The 12,173-nt window shown below is 42.7% G+C and overlaps 1 protein-coding gene across 1 annotated transcript in view; it reads left to right on the top strand.

Annotated features, from left to right (window-relative positions):
- Positions 1-12,173, top strand: part of ITGA10 (integrin subunit alpha 10) — a 134,917-nt gene that overhangs the window by 105,998 nt on the left and 16,746 nt on the right. The window contains exons 20-23 of the mRNA XM_070766676.1: positions 1,791-1,932; positions 4,532-4,624; positions 7,857-7,933; positions 8,990-9,079. Coding sequence (XP_070622777.1) covers positions 1,791-1,932; positions 4,532-4,624; positions 7,857-7,933; positions 8,990-9,079 — 402 coding nt within the window. The remainder of the gene's footprint in view (positions 1-1,790; positions 1,933-4,531; positions 4,625-7,856; positions 7,934-8,989; positions 9,080-12,173) is intronic.

Here is a 12,173-nt window from a genome sequence, read left to right as displayed (position 1 = left end):
TTGGTATTTAACCAGGGGTGAAACCTAGCAGGTTCTGGAGAACAGGGAGGAGAAATTTTGAGTGGTTCAGAGAATCGGCAAACGCCACCTCTGGCTGGCCCTAGAGTGGGGAGGGAATGGAGATTTTACGGTATCCTTCCCCTGCCACACCCACTAAGCCACACCATACCCACCAAACCATGCCCACAGAACCGGTAATTTTAAAAATTGAATTTTTTCCCCTACTGATTTAACTTCTCCCCTTTTGCCTATACTGTACAGTGTTCCCTCAATTTTCGTGGGGGATGTGTTCCGAGACCGCCCGCGAAAGTCAAATTTCCGCGAAGTAGAGATGCGGAAGTAAATACATCATTCTTGGCTATGGACAATATCACAACCCATCCCTTAACACTTTAAACCCCTAAATTACCATTTCCCATTCCCTTAGCAACCATTTACTCACCATTATTACTGGTACTCACCATTAAATAAGACACTTTGTGATCCTGATAAATAATAAATAAACATAATTATTTGTTAACAATAATTTTGTGTTGTAATTTATTTGCAAAAATTATTAGTTTGGCGATGACGGATGACGTCATCGGGTGGGGAAAACCGTGGTATAGAAAAAAAACCCGCAAAGTATTTTTTAATTAATATGTTTTGAAAAACCGTGGTACACTATCGCTGGTGTTACGTTCCAGACCCGGCCGCGATAGGTGAAATCTGCGATGGGGAATTTATGGACTGATAGTACTTATTTAAGTATTTATAATGAAATTGTTTGGTAAGTTTTCATTGTTTTAAGTGTTTATAAACCCTTCCCACACAGTATTTATTTTAGATACAGTATTTCAATACAGTATTTACAATTTTAGATATTTTTTTTTTGAAAAACCTGCCGATCGAGTTCGGCGGGCTGTTTAAATCTGCCGATCGACTTCCTCAGAAACCCGCGAACCAGCGAAGATCCGCGAATGATTTTTCTCATTAATATTTCTTGAAAACCCGCGATGAAGTGAAGCGCGGTATAGCGAGGGACTACTGTATAGGCCAGTGATTTTCAACCTTTTTTGAGCCGCGGCACATTTTTTACATTTACGAAACCCTGGGGCACATTGAGCAGGGCGAGGAGGGCTAAAAAAGAGTTTGGACAAAAAAATTATCTCTCTTCCTCCCTTTCGCTCTATTTCTCTCTCCCTCTTTATCTCCCTTCCTTCCTCTTCCTCTCTCTCCATCCCTCTTTCTTTCTCTTCCTTCCTTTCTTCCTCTTTTTTGCTCTTTCTCTCTCCCTCCCTACCTCCCTCTATGTCTTTCTCTCTCTCTCTCTCCTTCCCTCCCTCTCTCTTGCTTTCTTTCTCTCTCTTTCTCTCTCTCTTGCTTTCTTTCTCTTGTTCTCTCTCTCTTGCTTTCTTTCTCTCTCTCTTGTTCTCTTTCTCTCTTTCTTGTTCTCTTTCTCTCTCTCGCTCTTTCTCTCTCTCGCTCTTTCTCTCTCTTTCTTTCTTTCTCTCTCTCTCTTGCTTTCTTTCTCTCTCTCTTGTTCTCTTTCTCTTTCGATCGCTCTTTCTCTCTCTCTCTTTCTCTCTCTTTCTTTCTTTCTCTTTTTCTCTCTCTCTCTTGCTTGCTTTCTTTCTCTCTCTGAGCTTCGCGGCACACCTGACCATGTCTCACGGCACACTACTGTGCCAGGGCACACTGGTTGAAAAACACTGGTATAGGCTATTTGCGAAGTTCGAACCCGCGAAAAGCTGGGACCTTTGTTCTCTTCTGGCAACTCACAGGGTTGTCCTCAATTTTCCTCACTCCAGGCAGAAGCCTCATGTCATCCATAAAGGGAAGCGGAAGATGTTGATAGACGTCGTTCTGGAGAACAAGAAAGAAAACGCCTACAACACCACTCTCCAGATCTGGTTCTCTAGAAATCTCCATTTCTCCAGCCTTGGACTGAAGGTACGGTGCTCTTAACCCAGGGGTCAGCAAACTGCAGCTCTGAAGCCGCATGTGGCTCCTTGTCGCCGATGGCACCACAATTTAGCACTTTTGCTTCGGACAGGTAGAGGAACAAGGATGCTGTGCTAGGAGGAGACTCTATGGTGGGGGAACAGGACTTCCTGTTTTCAGAATTGCTTCCTGCTTCCGGAATTGAAGAGGGGGCTTCCGGTTAGGACGTTTGTGGCTCTTTAAGTGTTTAAGGTTGTTGACCCCTGCCCTAACCCAAGCGGGGTTGTCAATGGGATGACCAGCCAAAGGAGCTCACTCTTCGTTTCCCCAGATGGATTTTTCTAAAGAAGCTGGAAGTGCTCCAGAATTTGTTGAAAGCAACGGCTTGGGTTATTTACATAGACCAAGAGGTTGCCTCTTAATAACTGGAAGCCCCAGCAAATTTATTCCTTTCGTTCAATAATTAAAATTAAATCTCAACTATTTCTTTTAATCTAGTCCTTGAGCATTTCGTTGCTTGCCGTAGAAGCAAAGTTGCAGTTGAACTTTGGAAACGAGTTCAGTCTTGCAATTGGCAAACTTTGACTTGGCATCTACATTGATTTGATTTGATTTGATTTGATTTGATTTGATTTGATTTGATTTGATTTGATTTGATTTATATGCCACTCCTCTCTGAGGACATTGCTGAGTTGTCCCTGCAAGTTGCATTTCGTTCATGGTTAAGCAATAGTTTAACTTGGTGTGTGAATCTAGTTACAGATAGTTGGCTTGGGCTTATATTTTCAGGAACTTAGAACTTAGATATAAATAGTAATAGCACTTGTTCTGCTGGGCTCCCTGGTAGGAGCCTCCCGAAAATTCAAGGGTACAAATTTCAGACACACACACCTTTGAAATTCAAAACAATGTTCTTTATCACAAAATTCAAAATAAACTAAGCACTCTTTTTGTATTGCAAAGAGCACTCGTCCCAAAACATCCCGGGTAGTCTGTACAATTTCCCTTAAGCAGTCATTAAGTACTTAGTTAGCAGCTGTGAAGAAACTTCACACCCCTTCTTCGTCCAACAAAGTGAGACACACACACAGGTTGCTCTGCTTTGGTTTCAAAGGCGTGAAAAATCAACAAAGTCCAGAAAACAGCAACACACGATTCCTGAAGAACTGCGATCAGATACTCTTCCACAACGGCCAAACCCACACGCTGCTATTTATAGCAGCAGCTCTAATTACTGGAGCCCCACCCAACCACAGGTGGCCTCATTTTCTCTTGTAATAATCCTTCAGTTGTTGTCTCCTATGCATCACTCTACGCATGCGTGGATGTGTCATTAATTCTTGTTCAGAATCCAAGGATGATACAGATGATTGATCTCATCCTGGGCTGTCTGCCAAACTCCCCTCTTCCCTGTCACTCATGCTTCCTTGGTCAGAGGAGGCTTCGTCGGCAGATTCTACTGGGAGCAAAACAGGCCTGTGGCATGTGGATGTCTCCCCCACCTCCACCTCCACATTCCTTGGGGCAGGAGCTGGGCCAGAGCTAACCACAACAGCACTTAGATTTATATACCACTTCACAGTGCTTTGCAACCCTCTGTAAATGGTTTACAGAGCCAATCTCTTGTCCCTAGTAATTGTCCAGATATACAGAGCTACGCGGCAGGACTTGGCAAGATACCAAAATTATAGTGTGGAAATTTATGAGCTGGTGCAAAGAAATAACGAAGACACTTTTGTAAAAAACAGTTGTAGTAAACAGTTTTATTCTTCAGTGCAATCAAAATATCTTCTGTCTTAGTCTTCTGTTTACAGGATATGCAGTAAAGCTTACTTACGTGTAGATACTAAACCAATCCAGGTTTCTCCGTATCGACATTACAGCTCTAATTTAATAAGGAACTCACGCCCAAACTTACCCCAGCCAACCAACTAACAACTGCTAACAGCCAATCAGCTATCAATTAACAACCAATAATATTTATTTATTTATTTATTGGATTTGTATGCCACCCCTCTCAGACTCGGGGCAGCTAACAACAGTAAAAAAACAGCATATAATAATAATCCAATTCTAAAAACAGTTAAAAACCCATTATTATAAAAACCAAACATACATACAGACATACCATGCATAAAATTGTAAAGGCCTAGGGGGAAAGAGTATCTCAGTTCTCCCATGTCTGGTGGCAGAGTTGGGTTTTAAGAAGCTTTGCCCGCACTTTGCCCAGGTCTGGATTAGAGCAATACTAATAGACGAAATAAGTAACTCTAAGCATAATTTACTCTTTACTGGTTAAAATAAGAGATTCTTACATGTATGTTATTCTTTTTTGTTTTATTTATTATAAATATATATATATACAGTATATGAATATGCTCATTCTTTGAACTGAATGTATTGTATAACGAACTATAAGTTTGAATTATAATGGACACAGATTACGATTCGGTGGAGAACTATAAAATTTATTTCTTTTTTATTCTGTGAAAACCAATAAATAAATTCTTTTAAAAAAGAGAGAGAGGTAAAAATCAATAAAAAAAGAAACATTGCCCCAAACTTCCCCAGATCGATTTATTCTAGCCCTTCTTTCTTTCCCACTCAGGGGGAAAACCCTGTGAAAATGGAGTGCTCTGTCTCTTCCGCCCAGGCCCGCATGTGCAGCGTCGGTTATCCCGTCTTCCGGTCCTCGGCAAAGGTGAGCAAATATAAACCTGCCAGAGCAGAGATCTCCAATCTTTTATGGCTTTGTGGCCTGGCAGAAGGAGGGTGTGATGGCAAACCTATGGCAAGTGGAGCCATATTTGCTGGTACATGAGCCGTTGCTCTAGCTCAGTGTTTCCCAACCTTTTTTGAGCCGCGGCACATTATTCATATTTTCAAAATCCTGGGGAACACTGAACAGTGGGGGGGGGCGGCTAAAGAAATGTTTGAACAAAAAAAAAAACTTCCTCCCTTTTGCTCTATTTCTCCCTCCCTCTTTCTCTCTCTTCCTTTCTTGCCTTCTTTCTCTCTCCATCCCTTTCTTTCTTTCTTCCTCTCTTTTTTGCTCTCTTTCTCTCTCCCTCCTTCCCTCCCTCTATGTCTTTCTCCCTTGCTCTCTCTCTCTCTCTTTCTGTCTCTCTTGCTATCTCTCTCTTGCTTTTCTCTCTCTTGCTCTCTCTCTTTCACTGTCTCTTGCTATCTCTCTCTCTTTCTTTCTCTCTCTCTGCCTCTCTTACTATATTTTCTTTCTTTCTCTCTCTTTCTGTCTCTCTTGCTATCTTTCTTTCTCTCTCTGTCTCTGTCTCTCTTTGTCTCTCTCTCTCTCTCTTGCTTTCTCGTTCTTTCTCTCTCTCTCCCTTTCTCTGAAGCTCTCCTTTTTCCCGCCTTCCTTCTTTGGGGCCCAGCAGGAGAGCGCCGGCAACAGCGGCATCGGGCTGTAGCCAGGGGACAGTTGCGAGTGGGAGCTCCAGGTCAGAGGTACCGGCAAGGAGCTTCGCGGCACACCTGACCGTGTCTCGCGGCACACTAGTGTGCCACGGCACACTGGTTGGGAAACGCTGCTCTAGCTCACCTCTAGTGCGCATGTGTGCGCCGGGCCAGCTGATTTTTGGCTTGCGCGGAGGCTCTGGGAGGGTTTTTCGGCCTCCAGAGGGCAGAGGAGGATGCTTTCGCCCGCCCCAGGCTCCAAGAAGGCCTCTGGAGCCTGGGGAGGGCGGAAAACGGGCCTACCAAGCCCACTGGAAGTCCTACACATTGGGAAGAAGAATGTGAACTCCAAATACGAACTGAATAATCAAATTATCACAGATAATCCCCACTCGGTTAAAGACCTTGGTATACTAATAACAAAAGATCTAAGTGCCAAAGCCCACTGCAACAACATAGCCAAGAAGGCTTCAAGAGTTGTAAACCTAATCCTACGTAGCTTCTGCTCTGGCAATCTCACACTACTTACCAGAGCTTACAAAACTTTTGCCAGACCCATCCTCGAATACAGCTCATCTGTTTGGAACCCATTCCACATCTCAGACATCAACACCCTTGAAAATGTCCAAAGATACTTCACCAGAAGAGCCCTTCACTCCTCCACTCGAAACAGAATACCCTACGAGACTAGACTTTCAATCCTGGGCCTAGAAAGTTTAGAACTAAGATGCCTAAAACAAGATCTAAGTATTGTACACAAGATCGTATGCTGCAATGTCCTGCCTGTCGGCTACTACTTCAGCTTCAACCACAACAACACAAGAGCACACAACAGATTTAAACTTAATATTAACCGCTCCAAACTTGACTGTAAAAAATATGACTTCAGTAACCGAGTTGTCGAAGCGTGGAACTCATTACCGGACTCCATAGTGTCATCCCCAAACCCCCAACACTTTACCCTTAGATTATCTACGGTTGACCTATCCAGATTCCTAAGAGGTCAGTAAGGGGCGAGTACAAGTGCACTAGAGTGCTTTCCGTCCCCTGTCCTATTGTCTTTTCTTTATCTCCTATACCTTTCTTCTATTCCTATATCTCTTCTTCTATTATTTCATTGATATGTTCTATTACTATATCTTCTCTTCTATTCTTTCTTAGATATATTTTACTATCAGTATCTCCTCTATAACCTTCATCATGTATTTTACTATGTGTATGTGTGTATGTGTATGTGTATGTATATATATATATATATATATATATATATATATATATATATATATATATATATATGTAGATTGTTCTGAGTTGTGTATTGGACAAAATAAAAAATAAAAATAAAAATAAAGATTGTACGCGCATGTTCAGGACAACGTACCTAGGGAGAAAAAGGTTCGCCATCGCTGGTATATGGCGTCCAGCTTGAGCAGAGGGATGGACTAGAAGACCTTCAAGGTCCCTTCCAACTCTTTTTTTTTTTTTGTATCATTGGTTAATTTTGGGAAAGACTGAAATATGAGAATTTGATTTAAATTTTGGAAGCCAGATGGCGACGATATGGTGGTAGCACTATATAATGATATAACACAAAATTTACTCATTGTTTAGACTTTAAACATATAGAACTTTATTTTATGAAGTATGTGATATATTATGAATAGTCTCTTTTATTAAAGATATATACAGTGGTACCTCTACCTAAGAACGCCTCTACTTAAGAACTTTTCTAGATAAGAACCAGGTGTTCAAGATTTTTTTTCCCCCTCTTCTTAATAATCGTTTTCTACTTAAGAACCCAAGCCTGGAAAAATTTCCCAGGAAATTTGAGAGTGGCACGAAGGCCCGGCCAGTTTCCTGCCATTCCCCCTGGGTTTCTCTCTCTGACACAGTGTATGGGAGGCGCGTGCTCCTCCTTGCCCCCTCAGAGTCCCTCTCTTTTTTTTAAAAGCCTTAAAGTTTTGGATTTTTTTTATTCCCCTCATCTCTGTCCTCCTCCTCTTCTTCCTCCTCCCACCCAAATTCCGAGCTTTTATTTCTTTCCTAATGGGTTTGCACGCATTATTTGCTTTTACATTGATTCCTATGGGGAAAAATTGCTTCTACTTACAAACCTTTCAACTTAAGAACCTGGTCACGGAACGAATGAAGTTCTTAAGCAGAGGTACCACTGTGTATTGAGTTTTTTATTTATGACACAATATTAAAATTTAGATAAAAGAGGTTTTATTAATTTGCATTGCGGTAATGTAACTTTTTATAGTAAGATGGAGAAAAAGAATGTTTATTTAGACTTTTAAGAATTGACAATGTTGTATAAAATTAATAGAAATTTTTAGAGGAGGAGAGATAAGCGCCTCCATTGAGCGAGTAATAAGAAAATAAAAGTTTATACATGGTTGATTTTAAGCATTGTTGTTGTGTTTATAACTATATATTGTTTTATTTTATGATGGAGGGGGGAAAAATATACCAACTTTTTAATTGTGTTATTCCTTTCCCCTCGCTTTCCTTCGCAGGTGGCCTTTGCCCTTGAGTTCGAATTCAGCTGCTCCCTTCTTCTGAACAAGGCGCAGGTGAAGCTAACAGCCAGCAGGTGAGAACTGGGGCTGGGGGATACAGGAAGCCGATTTGCACTTGATGACCAAACGTTAGGAAGAATAAAATAAGTTAGTCCAAAAGGGGAATAACAGGTAGTCCTCAACTTACAACAGTTCATTCAGTGACCGTTCAAAAGTTACCAAGGCACTGAAAAAACGGACTTATGACCGTGGCAGCATTCCCATAGTCACAGGTTTTACATTCGGATGTTTGACTACTGATTCACATTTATGACCGTCGCAGTGTCTCGGGGTCACATGATTCCGCTTTTGCACCCTTCTGACGAGCAAAGTCAGTGGGGAAGCCAGATTCACTGAACAACTGAGTTACTACCTTAACAACTGCAGTGATTCCCTTAAATGTGGCAAGAAGAATCGCAAGGCAAAACTCACTCAACACATTTGGTTATGACCTATAAAGCCCTTCATGGCACCGGACCAGATTATCTCAGGGACCACCTTCTGCTGCATGAATCCCAGCGACCAGTTAGGTCCCACAGAGTGGGCCTTCTCCGGGTCCCATCAACAAAACAATGTAACTTGGCGGGACCCAGGGGAAGAGCCTTCTCTGGGGCGGCCCCAGCCCTTTGGAACCAACTCTCCCCAGAGATTAGAATTGCCCCCACTCTCCTCGCCTTTCGTAAGCTTCTTAAAACCCACCTCTGCTGTCAGGCATGGGGGAACTGAGATATTCTTTCCCCCTAGGCCTTTACAATTTGCGCATGGTATGTCTGTATCTATGTTTGGTTTTTATAATAAGGGTTTTTTTAGTTATTTTAGTATTGGATTGGATTGTTACATGTTGTTTTTATCATTGTTGTTGGCCGCCGCGAGGTCTACAGAGAGGGGCAGCATACAAATTCAATAAATAAATAAATAAATAAATAAATTATTTAATTAATTAATTAATTAATTAATTAATTAATTCTCACTGCCTGTACCTGGAATTCATTTGAGTCTTCTGATTGTGGAAAGCCCACGTTTCTCCTGTCTTGAGAAGGGCTCAACCATCAACCCGTTCAAAACCTTTCGTCTTCCTTCCTTCTGCGCAGTGACAGCAGTGAGTTGAATCAAACGCTGACAGACAACATGGCCCAACTCTTCGCCTTTGTCTCTTATGAGCCGGACCTCTTCCTGACCAGGTGAGTCCGTGTCTATGTCTGTGTGTCCCTGTCAGGGATGTGTTGTGGCCCACCATAAGAACGTAAGCAGAGCCATGCTGAATCAGGCCAAAGCCCATCGAGTCCAGCATTCTGTGTCCCACCAATTGTCCGTGGGGATCTTGAGCAGAAGGAGAAGGCAAAACCCTCCCTTTCCCTTGACCCCCAACAAATGTTACCCAAGGGAACCCTGCCTGCCTCAACCAACATAGAAGCAACACATGGACATCCATTTCAATAACCACCTATGATACACTTGGCATCCATGAATCTGTCTAATCCTGCCTTGAAGCTATCCAGGCTGACAACTGTCACGACTAGTGTTGGGTGAACTTCAAGAAGTTCGGGTTCAGCGAACTCACCCGAACTTTGCCACGAAGTTCGGGTGAGTTCGCCGAACCAGAACCAGAACTTTACCTGAATCCGAACCCAAACAGCAGCAGCGTTCTTTTAATTTTTTCTAAAAGTTCGGGTGAAGTTCGGGTTTGGCGTTCGGCTGAACGCCGCGAAACAACGACGCCCGGGAGGAAAGTGGGAAATCCCACAAGGGGATTCCGGGGGCGGGGCTTTGACATCACGGAGACTACTTCCTGGCCAAGAAGTAGTCTCCATGACGTCAAAGCCCCGCCCCCGGAATCGCCTCGTGGGATTTCCCACCTCCTTTTGCTTGCAGCGCCGCAAGCAAGAGGTGGGAAATCCCACGATGGGATTCCCCACTCCCCTCCTGGGTGGCGGCATTTCGCGGTGTTCGGACGAACGCCGAGCCTGAACTTTACCCGAACTTTTTTAAAAGTTTGGGTTCGGGTTCAGCATGGCGAACACTGCGAAGTTCAGCACGAACCTGAAATTTGCAGGTTCGGTTCGACCTCTTCTGGAAGTGAATTCCACAAACCAAGGACCCTCTGGGTGAAGAAATATTTCCCTTTATATTTGTCCTCACTTTCTTACCTATGAGCTTTAGGGAGGGCCCCCTCGTCCTAGTATTGTGGGATAGAGAAAAGAATTTTTCTCTATCCACTAGCGGCTAGCAGATTCACCTCCCTTGTTCCCCACCCACAAACTTCTCCCGTCCATTCAGATGTGCCAACAGTGGTCAGTCCCTTCTTCCCTTCTGCCCCGGTAGGCGGGCATGTCCTTGAACCACTCGAAAAAATGCTTTGTGGTTGCATCTGTTTCCCCCTAACATTCACCCCTCCCAAATTCCCACAAACCTCAGGACTTCCTAGTAGTATGGCAAGAGGTTAATTTAACACCAACGTCTACAGCGGCTTGACAGTTTCTCTCTCTGAAAAGAGAGAGAAGTGAAGGGCTTTAGGAACTGCCGCCAGACTAACATATGCCCAACAGTGGAAATAAAAAAACATCCCAACAACTTTAACTATTATTAGTAAAATTATGGAATGTGCTGAACTATCCAAAATGACAATGGAAATACAAAATAAGAATGAATCCGAGTTCTACAAGGCCTGGGAGAAGTGGTACAGATGGCTATCCAACACTAATGGCAATAAAACAGGAACCAACTGAAAACTCCTTACTCGGCACCAAAGGAAAAAACAAATACACTGGTCCCTCGATTTTCGCGGGTTCGAACTTCGCGAAACGTCTTTACCACGGTTTTTCAAAAATATTAATTAAAAAATACTTCGCGGTTCCCCCCCCCCCCTATACCATGGTTTTTCCCACCCGATGACGTCATATGTCATCGCCAAACTTTCGTCCACCTTTAATAAATATTTTTTTAAAATAAACTTTAATAAATAAACATGATGAGTAATAATCTAAATGGTTGCTAATGGAATGGGAAATGGTAATTTAGGGGTTTAAAGTGTTAAGGGAAGGCTTGGGATACTGTTCATAGCCAAAAATAGTGTATTTACTTCCGCTTCTCTACTTCGCGGAAATTCGACTTTCGCGGGCGGTCTCGGAACGCATCCCCCGCGAAAATCGAGGGAACACTGTACAACAAAAAATATAGACCAAATACAAACTAGATGTTCTGTCTGAGTTCAATTCCTCTGATATCTATCTATAATCTACTAACAATGTAACATCCAACCATCCTCAATATACACACCCACAGCCATAACATTATAATTTAAAAATATGTCGTTAAACTACATACGCCTGCTATATCGCCTTTCCCCACACAAATCCCATCTTATCTAACCATACTAATATATTGCTAAGTAAATCTATAGATATGAAACCATAAAACGTTAAATGTTAAGTATAACGTGAAAATGTACAGTTAAATGTTTAAAACTGATACATAATAAGTTATATATCTTATGCTGAAATATGACTATTTTTTGTATCCCTATTCCCCCCCTCTTTTTTTTTCTTTCTCTTCTTTTCTTAAAAAAATCAATAAACTATATTTTTTTTAAAACCAAAAAACAGTTTTTTATCCCCAAACCAGGGGATGAAAAGCAAGCATGCATGCTCAAAATCACAAACTAATGTGCAGAAGCAGAGTCAAAGACTAACCAGATGAATACCTGATAGGCCGATTATTTTTTCCCTATTTTTCCTCCCCCAAACTAAGGTGCATCTTAGACTCCAAAAATTACGGTAAATTTTAGACTCGATTGTGATCGTATTTGGAGGTATTCTACCTGCATTCTGAACTCCCAACTCGAAGGATGTCACCAATTTGCGGCCCTATTTGGACCTGGAGTCACTGCTCACAGTCAGTCATGTCCTCATCACCTCGAGGCTCGACTACTGTAACCCTCTCTACATGGGGCTACCTTTGAAAAGTGTTCGGAAACTTCAGATCGTGCAGAATGCAGCTGCGAGAGCAATCATGGGCTTTCCCAAATATGCCCATGTTACACCAACACTCCGCAGTCTGCATTGGTTGCCGATCAGTTTCCGGTCACAATTCAAAGTGTTGGTTATGACCTATAAAGCCCTCCATGGCACCGGACCAGATTATCTCCGGGACCGCCTTCTGCTGCACGAATCCCAGCGACCAGTTAGGTCCCACAGAGTGGGCCTTCTCCGGGTCCCGTCAACTAAACAATGTCGTTTGGCGGGGCCCAGGGGAAGAGCCTTCTCTGTGGCAGCCCCG

The sequence above is a fragment of the Erythrolamprus reginae genome, chromosome 13 (genome assembly GCF_031021105.1).
Source record: "Erythrolamprus reginae isolate rEryReg1 chromosome 13, rEryReg1.hap1, whole genome shotgun sequence".
Lineage (NCBI taxonomy): Eukaryota > Metazoa > Chordata > Lepidosauria > Squamata > Dipsadidae > Erythrolamprus > Erythrolamprus reginae.
Note: the sequence above shows the minus strand (reverse complement) of the source record. Positions and strands in the feature narration are given on the sequence as shown.